Source organism: Bos taurus, chromosome 7 (assembly GCF_002263795.3).
Source record: "Bos taurus isolate L1 Dominette 01449 registration number 42190680 breed Hereford chromosome 7, ARS-UCD2.0, whole genome shotgun sequence".
Classification (NCBI taxonomy): domain Eukaryota; kingdom Metazoa; phylum Chordata; class Mammalia; order Artiodactyla; family Bovidae; genus Bos; species Bos taurus.
In genome coordinates this window covers 15,453,464-15,469,674 of record NC_037334.1, presented here as the reverse complement: position 1 = coordinate 15,469,674, position 16,211 = coordinate 15,453,464, and the positions used below count along the sequence as shown (strand labels likewise).

Genomic DNA, 16,211 nt, shown 5'->3' with positions numbered 1-16,211 from the left:
GGCCCCAGAAAGGTGTCTGTGGGGAGGAAGAGGCCGGTACCACCAAGAGATTGCAAGTGAGAGCTTCCACAGGATGCCACTCAGGTACCAGACACCATAGCTGAGCACCTGTGGTGCCTGGACTGGGCTGGGACGCAACCGGCAGAGTGCAGAGCCCTAGCAGGAAGCGGAAACAGCACCTGAACAAACACCAAAACTCCACGTTCTAGTGGGCAGTTATCTGACTCCTGTGACAACCTGGAGCGGAATCTGCTGGTTGTAGGACTTGAAGAGGACACCAAGGATAGCCTGTGAGAGTCGCCCCAACAGGGATCATATGGGCAGGCACCCCAGAACCTGCCCTTCCTCTACCCTGTGCCTTGAACCCAGAGGCAGGCAGCCGTGCACTGGGTGTGACCCCCAAGAATTCACATGCTGACATCTTCATACCCAGAGCCCAGCTATGTTTGGAAATAGGGTCTTTAAAGAAGTAAAGAAGGGACTTCCCTGGTGGTCCAGTGGTTAAGAATCCTCCTTTTGAGGCAGGGAATGTGATTTTGATCCCTGGTTGGGGACCTAAGATCCCACATGCTGCAGGGCAACTAAGCCCGAGCGCCACAACTGCTGAGCCAGCGAGCCACAACTACAACCCGATGCAGGGCTTCCCCGGCGGCTCAGTGGCAAGGAGTCCGCTGGCCAGTGCAGGAGACACGGGCTTGATCCTTGATCCAGGAGAATCCCACACCCCGCGCAACAGCTAGACCTGTGCACCACAACTATTAAACCTGTGCTCTAGCGCCTGGGAGCACTAGAGAGAAGCCCGTGTGCCCCAACTACTGGGGCCGTGAACCACGGCAAAAAGCCTGCACGCTGCAGCAAAGATCCTGTGTGCCGCAACTAAGACCGGACTCAGCCAAGTAAATAAATATTAGGAAACAAACAAAAAAAAGGTAACGAATAAAAATGAGGTCCTCAGGGTGAGCCCTAATCCAAGCCTATATGACTTCCTTATAAGAACAGGAAATGTGGGTACAAACACGCAGAGGGAAGGCGAAGTAAAGACTCAGGGAGAAGACACCGTCTGCAAGGTCAGGAGAGAGGCCTCGGGGGAAACCCGGCCTGCGGACACCCTGGACCCAGACTCGGGCTTCCAGGGAAGCAGGGCCCGCGGTGAGGTCACCCAGGCTGTGGTCCTTCATGAGGGTGGCCCAGACAAACTCACACACGGGCATCTGAGCTCGGGCGGCACTCACGAGAGGGGCACTATGATGAGGAAGGGCCCGTTGATGCGCTTGTGCTCCATGAGGTACGTGATGAGCGCGATGGTCTGGATGGTCTTGCCCAGGCCCATCTCGTCAGCCAGGATGCCATTCAGGTTGTTGTTGTACAGGGACACCAGCCACTCCAAGCCTTTGATCTGCAAGGACGAGCGGCCAGAGCTGAGGCCCGGGTGGGGCGAGAAGGTTCCCTGCGCTTCGGAGACTCCCAAGCTCCAGCCCAGCCAGGGACCACCCGCTGCCATGCTCACTCGGCATTGTGCTCTGTTCACTCTCTTCTATCCCATTCGGCCCATCTCACACTCCTTTCTCTGGAATCACAGGGCTGCTGTGCTCATGAGAGCCAGGTATGAAACATCCTTCCCAGGCACACGTTTAAACTGTTAAGTCTCTGTCACTGCCGGCTACCAAGCCACACAGCCCACTGGGACCAGCCTGCCCTCAATGTGTGACTCTGGATTCAGGGGAGCCTTGGGGCATCAGGGTAACGAGTGCACCACACGACTAACTGCCTCGACAGCATTTCAAGATGAAGTGAAAGGTTTCCAAAGCTTGCGAAGCTTTCTGCCACAGGCCGTTAGAAGACTGTCCTCAAGGAAAATCTGGAAAGTTTCCTAACAGATTAAGTAAGTCGTGGCCATGTTCTGATTTCTGTGATTTACAGGCCTCTCTGGAAACTTCCACCAGTCACAGGATTCACCTTTGGAACCTCATGTCAGCAGAGGTGCTGAGTGCGCTTGTAAGGAAAAGCAGGGTTCAGGGGTTACCAGCACACTGAGCAGCAGACAGGGAACGTATTCTTTGGTCGGAGGTATGCCAGCTGTCTCCTGGGAGCTGAGATGAACAGGGGTGAGGGGCCACAGTCACAGAAAAAGAAATTTCTATGATGTGCAGTTCCCTTTCTTGGCTGCTCCAGGCCAGGCCCTGACACAGAGCTTTAGAGTCATGACCACATGACCGTCACAGGCCTGCATTTCTGAGAAGAAAGGACTAAGTCTAGAGCTGCTAGGCTCTCCTCCTCGCTGCTTCACACTGCACAGAGCCCCCATGGCCCCACACCCGGGTCCCATTCTGGCTCAGCCATTCCCAAACCGTGTGATTTTTTTTTTCTTTATTGGAGGATAACTGCCTTACTATTTTGTGTTGGTTTTGCTGTATAATATGAATCAGTCATAAGTATATTCATATTCCCTCCCTCTTGAACCTCCTTCCCATCCCCCCAATCCCACCCTCTAGGTTATCACAGAGCACTGAGCTGAGCTCCCTCTGAACCATCTGACTTTGAGAATCTGCTCCTTACTTATCCCTCAAACTCCCCATGAAACCTGGAGGATCACAGTGCCTACTGCAAAGCTGTTGGGGGAATTCAGATGCTAAAAGCCTGTCAGTGCTCCTGTTCTGCCAGGCACGAACCAAGCACGCAGGACAGACTGATTGCACCATTTCATTTCAACCCCTTTGTCAGGACTGCCGTGCGGACTCGGCCCCATCCAACCTACCTGGTACTGCTTGAGCACGCCATTGACCATAAGCGCCGACTGCTTGTCTACCCGCTCGGTAACGGCGTGGGCCACAGCATAATAGGACTGCAGGCCACGAGCGAGGGCCTGAGACACGCCGTACTCATCGTCCACATCTTGCTTGGCGTTCCTGGGAGGAAAATGGAAGGGCCATGAGAAGACAAACACTCTTACTTGGGACAACATGCTTCTGACACAAGCCTCTGCGGAGCAGCTTTTACAGTCTGAGCCGGAAGATGAGCCCAAGAGCAGCCACACAGTCTGAGGACGGGCAAGCCAGCAGACACTAACCTAGGGGCCAATACTGGACTTCTGGGTGCCGAGGGGGCGCCTGGGAAGGAGCATTAGTTTCAGCTAGAGGCTGGTTGCATGGCCCACCCTCTCTACTGAGAGTTCAAGGGAAAATGTACACTTGACAGCCTTGCAAACTTGAATCATTTATACACTGGAGGTTTTGTGATCCAATCTGGAATTCTTTAAAAAAAATGACAGTAAACTACTCACATTTTGTTAATGTGACAGATACAGGTGACCCGATGTCCCGCATACTGCTTTACGCTATGTTTCTGTCCTTGTATCACCCTACCCACTTGCCCAGTTAAGCTGGGTTTTCTTAGCGTAGAGCAGTGGTTTCCAAACTTTTTGGCACCAGGGACTGGTTTCATGGAAGACAGTTTTTCCACAGGCCAGGGAGTGCAGTGGGGTGGTTTCACCACGATTCAAGTACTTTACATATTATCGAGCACTTTATTGCTAATCTAATGCTGCCGCTGATCTGACAGAGGTACCGGGCTGCGGCCTGGAGGCTTAGAGGGTTTTTCTAATAGATTAAAAAGATTATATGTTTGTTCTAATGGTTCCCCTCCATGCCTGAAGTGTATATAATACACATCATTCTCAATCCTCTAAGAGTATCCACTAACTCTGTACTGTAAGCCACCAGGAAACTGGTATAATAATTTTAACTGCTTTCAAGGACAAAGGATGAAAAATAACCTAAATGACCACCACTAGACAAAGGCCACAGTACAAGACCATGGCAGGGACACCACGCGGCCAGATGTGGAACAGAGTGAGATGCTGTGTGTACACAGACACAGGAGCAAGCGGCAGAAGAGTGTCCCAGAAATGAAAAGGGAAAAAAAAAGCACCGGGTATGCATGGAAGATACACGCGGAGGAACCAATTTCTCCCAGGGAGGAGAGGGGGGAGGGCTGAGCTGGAGCACAAGCGTGGTAAATCTTTCGTGGTAAACCCCACCATCTCCTACACACAAGACGAACCACGTGAATGGATGGACTGTCATCACACCCTATGAAAATCAGAGACATCTGAAGTTAAGTCCATTTGACCTAGGTGGTCCAGCAATGGCTGCCAGCTGGTGCTCCCACGCAGGGAGCTGGCAGAGTGGGAGCGGGCAGAGAGAATCCTTACTCAATGATGTGCCGGGCATCCACCTCGGAGACATCATCGCTGTCGGGATCTGGAATCTTCTTCTTCTCCTCCACGGGCAGGGTTGGGGGCTGCGCGGGCTGCGGCTGCTCCTCCTCCTCCTCCTGCCAAGAGACAGGTCCGTGTCTCCCCAGGTCACCACAGGGATGGGCCCGGGGCGCGCGAGGGAGAAGCCCAGAAACTAGGGATGGTTTTACAACCCACATGCCTTCTTCCTGCCCATCCCCAAACATGTCATGCTTTTCACGTGCATCTTCTTTTAGCTGCTCAGTACATGATTTTTAGTTTTCATAGCAGAGTCCAGACACTTCTTTTTAAGGATATCTCAGGATATTTCTGTACTTCAGTTGCTGCTAGTAGATTCTATTTGCACCCAGCTCTTCTTACATAATGTATGCCACTAAAACAGCTTTTCAACTCTCTTGGATTTTCTAGGTATTAAATATTCATAGGCAACCTTCAGTATTTGCTGGTCTTGATTTACTTTTGGTTTTACTGACACAGCCCAAATGTCTAAAACATGTCAAATAAGACTCGTGGTAACAGGCACCATAGTTTACTAAGAGGTTTTCTATAAATGTGAGTACAGTAAGTCCCCTACATATGAACCTTCAAGTTGAGAACTTTCAAAGATGTGAACATGCCATCCATCAACGTCAGGTGTGAATGACAAAGCAGCCTGCCCCCGTCTCCTACTGCTGACGATCCTCCAGCTCTGCCATCTCCCACCTCCTCTCCCCGCTCCAGTCCGTAAACTCTTCTTGCCTGTTCACTAGATGCCCACCCCTGAGTGTCAGCTACTGACCTCTACTATTATACTTTTCAAGGTACCATACTATAACAGTGAAAATGTTTTCTTTATAGTTCATGATTGTTTTATGTATTCTTTGAGTGAAAAGTATTATAAACCTGTTACTGTACAGTACTATATAGGTAAACTGTGTTAGGTGGCTACCTACGTGAACTGTTGGACTTACGAACGCACTCTCGAAATGGAACTCATTTGTATGTAGGGGACTTACTATTTAAGTATTATGTTTCATTAAAAGGATATTTTAACATTAACTTAGCAGATAATAAAGGGGATTCTGTGTGACATATTGATAAAATACACACAAATGTACTCCTTAACATTAAACTAGCCTTGTATTCCTGTTTAAATCACACAAAATGTGTGTGTACAATGGAACTGCTATAAAACTAAAAAAAACAAAAAAGAAACTATCTGTTAATTAACCTGTTAAAATTATTCCAATCAAACTCCAATGAAATTTCCCTTGGAGAAAGCAAAATAATTTTATAGATTACTGGGAATAATGAACACGTGATGATAGCACACACACTTTGGCCCCCCAAAATCATAACTGTACGACTTTCCAAGCTGATATTACCAGGAATTAAATAGGAATGGGAAGCCTGGCTGATTTCAATTAAAGGGGATCAGCAAATTTTACCTTAAAAAGTGACATGACAGCTGGACAAAAGTAGCACCAGGAACCATTCCAGAGAACTGGAGTCTGAGAGGCACTAATGCTTAAAAAAACTGCCGAGCTTTGAGTAAGTAGAGGGTGGGAGTTTGTAGAGATTTAACTTGTGGGTGTTTTCCCCTCTCCCCTCCTGACATGTAAGCTGTCAGGGTAGGCGGGCCATGAGGCCTGGCAACTGAGGTTGATGGGGGACTCAGCTGTTTTACAGCAGTGGGCAATGCTCGGGCCAGCAGCAGTCAGTGGAGCTGAGGACCTCAGCCACGCGTAGGGAGAGCAGATTACCAGCTGAGGGCTCTGCACATGCGCAAAGGAAATGAAACAGGGCCCGGCGGAAAGTAAAAGCCAGGGTAGGCTTGAAAATGAGCCAGACCCAGAACATGCTCTTCTACATACACAGATCTATTGGCAGGAGACACAGTCTTTACTGGCTCAAGGTGTTGGAGGTGACTGCTATGTTATGAAGAAATACAACCCATTCCTAGAGGGCCAGGATTAAAAATGAAAATGAGAAAAAAACAAAGCAAAACAATAAACCGAGCAGACACCACAGACAGCACATTCCCTGGGGAAACATCCCACAGATTCAGCCTAGATAATTTATTAAACAAATAAAAACACCAAAAAAGAACCCACAAGGGTGAAAGTCAGAACCCAGAGTGGCTAATACAGCCTTCTACTAAACATTCTGTGGGCTCCCTGGTGGCTCAGAGGTAAAGAACCCGCCTACAATGCAGGAGACCCAGGTTCCATCCCTGAGTTGGGAAGATCCCCTGGAGAAGGAAACAGCAACCTGCTCTAGGATTTTTGCCTGGGAAATCCCATGGACAGAGAAGCCTGGCAGGCTACCGTTTATGGGGTCGCAAAAGAGTCAGACATGACTTATCGACTAAACAACAACATCCACTGTAAGATAAGCAAAAAAGGAAGAGAGTGTGATGTGAACATGATTTACTCATCTTGTTAAAAGACACCCATGAAAAATTTACAGCTAACACTAAACAGTGGCAGAGTAACTGCCTCAAACTTAACATCAAAAACAAGCCAATGATACCTGCTCTGGATGCATCTATTCAACATTCTACTGGAGGATCTAGCCAGTGCAACAAGGCAAGAAAAAGAGATTAAAAATTAAGGCACACAGATGGGAAAGGAAGAAGTCATGGTTATTTATGAATGACACGATCTTGTTTGTGAAAATCCAAGAAATGACATGATCTTGTTTGTGAAAATCCAAGAAATGACATGATCTTGTTTGTGAAAATCCAAGGAATCAAACAAACAAAAAAACCTTACTAGAATTACCAATATGAGTTTAGCAAGTTCCCAGAACATAAGATCAACATAAAAAAATTTTTTCCATGTTATTTCCACAGAAAAGCCACAAAATATTCAAAAGTAAAATTAAGAAAACAATTCTATTTACAGTAGCATAAAAGGGATAAAATAAGAAAAAATTTAACAACAAAAAAACAAAAACTGTACTCTGAAAACTACGAAACAATACTAGAAGAAATTAAAGATTATCAAAATAAATGGAGAAACAGTTCATGTTCATGGACTGGAAGACGAAGTACTATTAAACGTGATTCTCCCAAAACTGATCTAGACTCAACACAATCCCCCCCAAAAATCCCAGCAAGCCTTTCTGTAGTAATTGATGAGCTGATCCTAATGTGTACATGGGGATGTGAAGGCTCTGGAATAGTCAATACAGCAAAAAAGTTGAAGGACTAACACTACCTGATTGTAAAACTTATTATAAGCTACAATAATCAAGATAGTGTGGCAGTGACACAAAGATAAACATAATCAGATCAACAGAAAAACACTGAATCAGAAACAAACCCTTATTCTAACTAATTTCCCACAAAGCTGCCAAGGCTATTCAATGGGGGAAAATAGCCTATTCATCAAATGGTGCTGGGTAAGGTGGATATCCATATACAAAGAAACCCTTAGACCTTCAGATCACACAGAAATCAACTCAACTATGACCCTAAATGTAAGAGCTTAAATATAAAACTTCCAAAAGAAAACATAAGAAAAATCTTCATGATTTCAAACAGTTCTCAGTATACCACCAAATGCACAATTCATAAAAGAAAAAAATCAATAAAAAGATTCCATCAAAACGAAACATTTTTACATTTCAAGACAACACTGAGGAGAAAAAAGGCAAACAGACCAGGAGAAGATATCTGCAAGTTATATATCTGATTAAGGACAGGTATCAAGAACATATGAAGAATTCCTACAACTTGATGATGAAATGACAAACAACCCAATTAAAAATCACCAGAAGATTTCAGTAGATTTTCACCAAAGAAGACATCTGAATGGTGCTTAAACATTTGAAAAGATGCTCAACGTCACTACTTACTAGGAAAATGCAAAGTAAAACCAGAGATACCATTACATACCCGCTAGAATGCCTACAATGTAAAAAACAGATAATACCAAGTGTGGATAAGGACACGGAGAAACTGGGGACCTGTGAAAAGGTACAATCACTTCAGGCAGTGGTTTGCTAATTGCTTAAAAAGTTAAACATAAACTTACCATATGACCCAGCAATGCCATTCCGAAGTATTTACCCAAGAGAAATGAAAATGGAAAACATACAAATGCCCACAATTTGGTGAATCGACAAACAAAATGTGTATATCCATGCAAAGGAACACGACTCAGGAATAAAAAAATTTGTTTAACATCTTAACTTTTATTAATGGCTTCTCCACAATATTTCTTTTTAATATTTTTAAATTGAGGTATAAATTACTTAAGAGTAAAATGTACACATCTTATCAAAAATTTTGATAGTTGAGTTTGTTAAGTTTGGAAATATGCATATAAGGGTTAAATCTACACCCTCAAAGCAGAGAATATCTTCCTTTTTCTTTTCCATTATGCTTTATTACAGGGTATTAAATACAGTTCTCCGTGTGCGGGACCTTGCTGTTTACCCATTCTATAAATAGCAGTTTGTATCTGCTTGTCCCATACTCCCAATCCTTCCTCCTCCCTTGCCCCCTGGCAGCCACAAGTCTGTTTTCTATGTCTGTTTCTATTGTATAGATAAGTTCATTCACATCATATTTTGGATTTAATGTATAAATGATATCATGTAGTATTTGTCATTCTCTGACTGACTTTGCCTAGTATGACAATCTTTAGGTGCATCCATGTTGCTGCAAATGGTATTATTTCATTCTTCTTTATGACTAATACTTCACTGTGTATATTATCTTTAACATCTTCTTTCACCATTCACCTCTCGACGGGCATTCAGGCTGTTTGCGTATCTTGGCTATTGTAAATAATGCTGCTATAAACACAGAGGTGCATGTATCTTTTTGAATTATAGTTTTATCTGAATATATGCCCAGGAGTAGGATTTCTGATCACACGGTCATTTTTAGTTTTTTGAAGAACTAAATGTTCTCCATAGTGACTGCACCACCTTACATTTCCACCAATACTGCAAATATTTTCTTCACACTTTCTCCAGCATTTGTTATTTGTAGACTTTTTAATGATGGCCATTCTGACCAGTGTGAGGTGGTATCTTATTGTAGTTTTGGTTTGCATTTCTCTAATAATTAGCAATGTAGAACAAACTTTTGACATACAGACAACATAGGTGAAACTTAAAAACATGCCACGTAAAAGAAGCCAGACAAAAAATACCACATGTTGTAAAATTCCATTTATGTGAAACTCTGGAAAAGGCAAATCTATAGAGCAGAGCAGACCAGAGATTTCCTGGGGCTGGAGGAAGTAGCAAGAACAAACTATAAATCAGTGAGATGAAGCTTTTTGGGGTGATGAAAACATTCTAAAGTTGGTGTAGTGTGATGACTATGCAATTCTGTTACTTCACTAAAATCACTGAAGAGTAATCTTCTTATGGGTGGGTTTTACAGTACGCAAATTATATCTCCAAAAAGTTGTTTAAAAAAATTTCAATGAAGCATTATTAGTCTAAAAATCATTAGAATTTTAAAAGGAATTTTAAATACTACATCAACTATGTATCTATGCCTCAATATTTAAAAACAAATAAAACAAAATAACGAGAAAAGTAAATTCTTAAAATTAAAAAAAAAAAAAAGAAACTGGTGGATATAAAAACCCAATGTATTAATTTTTTTTTTCCAATGTATTAATTTTTTAAAAGTATCACAGGTCAGTGGGGAAGCGGTGAACCAACAGTATACCCATTGTCTTAATACTACTTTGCTGTTGTTTCGTCAGTAAGTCATGCCCTACTCTTTGCAACCCATGGACTGTAGTCTGCCAGGCTCCTCTGTCTGTGGGACTTACTACTGCTAGAAGTGGGGGGAAAGGGACTCCATCTGAATTCCTACACAAAATAAATTCCAGGTAACCTGAAGAGGTAAGAAGGAGGGGAGTGAAGACAGGACAAATCTAAAGAAAGATATAGATAAACACCAAGCTGATTTCAGGCTGAGGTAAATACATAAAGAACACTTAAAGTTTCAGCTAAAATACACAACTGATCTGAAATGGGCAAGTGAAGCAAATCATTCAAAGGAGAAATCTAGGTGGTCAGTAACACCTGAAAAAATGTTTGATCTTAATAAGCAAAGATATGCCTGTTAAAATTCTGTCTAACCTCATGGAGGGGGCGAAAGCTTTTTAAAAGCCTTGTAAGCCACCCTCACCGCAGTTGATGGGGGAGTGCAAGGAGAACCCTTCTTGGGGGTAACCGTGCAGAAGGAACCCTCCCCACAGACACTGCATCCCCGGGCTTCCTCCCAGTCACCCTTCCCAAGGCCGGCCAGGACAGACAAAGGGACAAGACTCTCATCTGAGCTCTGACAACCAGGGAAACTCTAAAAATCACCTCACAGGGCATAATTCAACGACTTAGAGAATACGCACAATAAATACAATCATGTATAAGGTTTTCAAAGAACAGATGATAAGGGGCAAAATCTGCATGCTCACGATCGCATGCTCATAACTTCATACCGGCATATTTTGGAGGGTAGAGTTGCTGGGTGCCTGGCATATGGCCAGTGTGACTGAGGACATCTATATTTTACTTAATGAAGTTAGAGTGGAAACAGTCACGTGTGATGAGAGGCTACCATATTAAGCAATGTGGCTCTCAAAAACCAACTTTCAGCCTCAGCGGCCCCCTGCCCATCTCTTACCCAACTTGATGCCTGGCCTGAGTGGAAGAGGAGCTTAGCATCCATGGTGGTAGAGGTCACACCACAGAGCCCCGAGGGCCTGGATGGTCAGCAAACGAACTCTTACCTCCTCCTCTTCTTCTGAGCCACTCTCTTCACTATCAGATCTTGGAGCTACTTCATACCTGGAAAGGGGAAAAAAAAAATCAGTGTTGTAATATACATCTTCCCAGGAGACTTGCCTAGAGGTACAGTGGTTAAGACTCCAAGCTTCCAATGCAGGGGGCACGAGTTCAATCCCTGGTGGGGGAACTAAGATCCCATATGTCATGCAGCACAGATTAAAAAAAAAAACAAACTCCCCAGAACCAGCATGATTCACTTTCTTTAGCAAATCAGCCTGGTCCCAACGCGACCAGGACCACCCCTGGCGGCTAGCTCCCGTGGAACGAGGCTGCCTTTCAACCTGGGATGCTGGTTGCCACTGGCCTGCAAGACCCCACTCACCCCGGGTTCATCTCCAGCCAGGCCTCCAACTGCCCGGCCTTGGGTGCATCTGTGCCTGTGAGGATCTTCCCACTCTCCACGTGGATCACTTTCACCGGGAGGTCGCTCATTTGGCTGGTCTCGTCTAGAGGCTGAAAGAAAGTCACACGCAGGACATGAGGTTCTGCAGAGTTCGTACCCTGGGCGTCCATCCACGCACCAGGGCCATCTGGGAACTGCCCCCCACCCACCCCAACTCCAGCCCAGAAAAATGGCACACAAGCCCGGTTACTGAATGTTAATAACTCAGTAAAAATATATGTAACCAATTGATAACAGCTGTGTCTTGGAAATAACTGACATAAATGTTTTCGATTTTCAAATAGGTATTGGGTTGGCCAAAACCTTGGTTGGGGTTTCCCCATAAGATGGGACTGAAAAACCCAAACCAACGTTTTGGCCAACCCAACACCCATTTGGCCAACTCAATAACAAATCATACAGTCCAAGATTCAAGAAGATGGAGTGTGGACTCTCCGCATCCCCACCCCGGAACTCAACAGTCCCTCTCTCTACAGGTGCCCACCACAATCAGTTTCTGGTGTGTTCTCCTAGATCAATTCCACACAGAAGAAACAAGGTCTTCTGTATTCATTCCTTTTTGACCCAAGTGACTACACTATTCCCATTCTTCTGGCCCTTGATTGCTTCCATTCATACTGGATTTGTAGACTTCATCAAAGGTCCTCATTCTTTTTCGTTAAACAGCTAATTAGAATCTTTGAAAAATCAAACAACTTCCTTGTAGCAACAAATATTTAATTCCTTGATTTCTTGAGATACTGACTTCAGATGAAGTTTTCCCCTTCAACAGATCCTTCACATTTCCTGGCAAGACCTTCAGGATGAGGATGAAGATGGAAACCTTTGTCTGCACCCACTAGGAACTTACTACCTCCCAAACCTCCCTGCAGGCTGTGCTCACCACCTACAATGACCCTCAGTAGAGACTATTGATGCTGTTTAGTCGCTCAGTTGTGTCCAACTCTTGCAACCCCATGGACTGTAAACCCGCCTAACCACCACCCCACAAACAAGCTCTGCAGGCTGCCTCGGTCAGTGACTGTCACCCCTACATCTTTCCTGGGAGCAATCAGGGTGCTGATGGTGGGACCTCTCCATCCCCAGAATCCTGACTCAACTGCCCTGGGGTCCTCACCCCAGGCCTCTCTAATTTTCAGAAGTTCCCCAGGTGATAATGATGTCCAGCCAAGGCTGTGGACCACCAGCAGCCACCATGGAGCAGTGCTTCCTGTCACTGTAACAGGATGAGCAGCTGCAGTGGCAATCCTCCAGAGTTCCCTGGGCCTCAGCTTCCCGCCATACGAATGCCCCAAATGGCCTCAGGAAGGCTTTGTGCTGTGGTCAAATGCGAGCCCACATCTCTTCTTAAAAAATTCAATATTTCAAATAAAACCCTGTGGAATAAGTATCAACACATTATGTGAGTTAATCACTATAGCCATTCATTTCTGGAATCAGGCCAATAGGCAAAAGTGTGCCAACCGCTATGGGCTAGGTTGTGTCCCCTCTGGAACTCAAAAGCTCAAGCCCCAACTCTCCAATGTGACTATATTTAGAGACAGGGCCCTGTGGGAGTGAGGGGGTGGGGTAATCCAGGTTAAGGTCATAAGGTCATAATTAGGTCATAAAGGTGGGGTCCTCATGATGGGATTAGTGACTGTAGAAGAAACCCCAGAGCCTGCTCTTTTTTCAGCCAAAAGGCAGGAGGCTACAAACCAGGAACAGAGTCCTCACCAGGAATCAACCTTGCTGAACCTTGAGCTTGAATTTCCAGCTTCGATAACCATAAAAACACGTATTTCTGATGCTTAAGCCATACCAGCTAAGAGAGCATCAAAAGGTAAGTACAAGGAGGCTCATTACCACAATGTGCGTGTAAAAAAGAAAGCAAACAGGGGGAAGAGCTACCAACAAGGGAGGAGGTACACAGGTCCATCAGAGTTGGCTGGTGCAGGGTGTCTGCTGTATCTACTGATGTGAAGCAACTTAAACAGCTATCAGTCTGAACGATGAAAGAGATTCTAAGTATGTCAATACAAAAAAATAAGAGAACTAATGGCTTGATATGGAAAGTGGTCCAAGATACTCTCCCAAGTAGAAGTCTTGCTATGTGTAGACTAACCCAAATGGTTCCCAAACAAAACAAAGGGAATGCAAGCACGAAGATTCTGGGAAAGGTGTAGAGAGAGACGTCAACCAGAAATCAACATGCACGCTCATGAGAGAACAAGCACCATGGGGGCTTCTACTTCTCACGTCGTCACTACATTCACATTTCATGTTATCATTTTTTCACCAAGGAGAAGTATCGCATTTATGATTCAAAGAAGCAAGCAACAGCCACATCTCTAATACAGTGACATTAAAAAGAGTCAGGTGGGACTTCCCTGGCCGTCCAGTGGTTACGAATCTGCACTTCCAATGCAAAGGGTGTGGGTTCAATTCCTGGTAGGGTAACTAAGATCCCACATGCCTCTTGGCCAAAAACCAAAACATAAAACAGAAGTACTGTAACAAATTCAATAAACATTTCAAAAATGATCCACATTAAGAAGAATAAATAAATCTCACAAGTAAATAAATAAAAAGAGTATGGTGAGGGTAATAAATAAATAAACAGAGTGAAACTGGAAAAACTAAAATACAGCACCAGGCGGGGAAAAGAAAACCTCCAAGAGGCATGTATACAGCAGATACCCCAGAGCACACACTCCCATGATTACTCAAGGCTTCCCTCTGGGAAGGGGCTTAGAGGAGGGGTTCAGGGAGAGGGTAGACAATACACTGTTCATTTGCACATCTCACATCTTTTTTTCACATGAGTGTGTCAGGTGAGAATGGCTGCCTTCATGAGGCAGAAAGGAATGTTCTGGAAGAGACGGATGTGTGGGGATAGTAGCCCCTCTCTAGGGGGCCTCTTTGCATGGTTCTGACTTTGGGACCAGGCTAATATTTCACATACTAAATAAATAAGTGAGGAGTAAATAAGTGGCCCAGTAGTAAAGAATCCCCCTGCCAATGCAGGAGACATAAAAGACACAGGTGCAATCCCTGGGTCGGGAAGATCTCCTGGAGGAGAAAATGGCAACCCACTCCAATGTTCTTGCCTGGGAAACACCATGGACAGAGGAGCCTGGTGTGCTACAGTCCATGGGGTCACAAAGAGTCGGACACAACTGAGGGACTGAGCATACATGCACACAAATAAATAAAACCAACAAGGATTGGGGGGAACCTCACAATTGGGAGGACTAATCTTCTGAACAAAGGATCTGAAGCATATACTTAAAAAATAATAACTTATTTACTTGGGTGTGCCAGGTCTTGGTTGTGGCATGTGCGGTCTTGTTCCCTGACCAGGGATCAAACTCAGGCCCCATTGACAGCTCGGAGTCTTAGCCACGGGAAGTCCCTGGAGCACATATTTTAAATTGAAAACAAACACTGACCGCACGTTAGCCACTCTGAATGTACTTCCTGCGCCTTCTAGGACTCTGCGAATAAGGGATTATACTGTGGCAGACAGGAGTCAGTTTCGGGCTATCATAACATGGGCAGGGAGAAGGAGAGAACGAAGCCAGGGTATTGGATTAGAATTGGAGGTATCAGTGCAACTGCAACATTTTTAATTTATATAACTAGTTAATACATGTAACTACCAAAGTGGATGTGCGTGCATACACACATCTATTTTCTAGATATGTCCGCTGAGAGGGCCCCCAAACAATGAAAGCTCAGTAACAATGAGCACACGTAGATCATGGTTTCCAAACACTCTTTTCTGATGAAAGGAGTCAGGGCTCCCTGGAGGAATGGCTGAGTTCAGGAGGGAAAGCAGATGAGCCTGGGGCCATTCTGGTGTGTGACGAAGTCACAACGCCCTCAGAGAACAATGGGGCAGAGGGACACAGGAGTTAAGGTGAAGGGGTTCCCACTGGCCTAAACTGGAACAGTCTTGAGCATCAAAATATATAATGACAGTGCAAAGATTAAACCAAGTAAATCCATTAGACCAAATGAGAATCCATGAGTCGGTACCAGGGGTTGGCAAACCATGGCCCATGAGCCAAATAAAGAAGAACAGAAGGTTGTGTCCGTCAGCAGAGGAATGGATAAAGAAAATGTGGTGCAGGACTTCCCTTGTGGTCTAGTGGCTAAGAATCCACTTGCCAACGCAGGATACACAGGTTCGCTCCCCAGTGCAGGAAGATACCACATGTCACGGGTAACTAAGCCTGTGCACCTCAGCTACTGAGCCCCGGCTCTAGAGCCCGTGCTCTGCAACAAAAGCAGCCACTGCAATGAGACGCCTGTGCACTGCAACTGAGAGTAGGCCCTGCTCGCCACAACTAGAGAAAGCCCCAACACATCAATTCAGATCCAATGCAGCCAAAAATAAAATAAACTTTTAAAAAAGACAGGCAATAACATGTATTGACAAAGGCGTGGAGAAACCGGAACCCTTACAATAACACAATACTGATACGGAAAAAAAAGACATAGTACATGTATATAACAGAATACTATGCAGCCATAAAAAGGAATGAAATTGTGCCATTTACACAGACATGGATGGACATATTGTCACACAGAGTGAAGTAAGTCAGAAAGGAAAATCCCGCATACTAATGCATATATGTGGAATCTAGAAAAATAGTACTAGTGAATTTATCTGCAAAGTAGAAATAGAGACACAGGTGTAGACAACAAATGTATAGCTACCAAGGAGGGAAGAGAGGGTTTGGGATGGATTAGGAGATTGAGACT

General features: G+C 44.8%; 1 protein-coding gene across 9 annotated transcripts in view; it reads right to left on the bottom strand.

Annotated features, from left to right (window-relative positions):
* The window catches only part of SMARCA4 (SWI/SNF related, matrix associated, actin dependent regulator of chromatin, subfamily a, member 4), a 90,287-nt gene that overhangs the window by 45,419 nt on the left and 28,657 nt on the right, over window positions 1–16,211 (bottom strand). For 8 of the 9 annotated variants that reach the window (XM_059887957.1, NM_001105614.1, XM_024993899.2 and 5 more), the window contains 5 exon segments: window positions 11,382–11,512; window positions 11,002–11,059; window positions 4,211–4,332; window positions 2,756–2,906; window positions 1,233–1,396 (listed from right to left, as the gene is read on the bottom strand). In XM_059887957.1, the coding sequence (XP_059743940.1) occupies window positions 1,233–1,396; window positions 2,756–2,906; window positions 4,211–4,332; window positions 11,002–11,059; window positions 11,382–11,512 (626 nt within the window). 9 annotated transcript variants of the gene reach the window in all.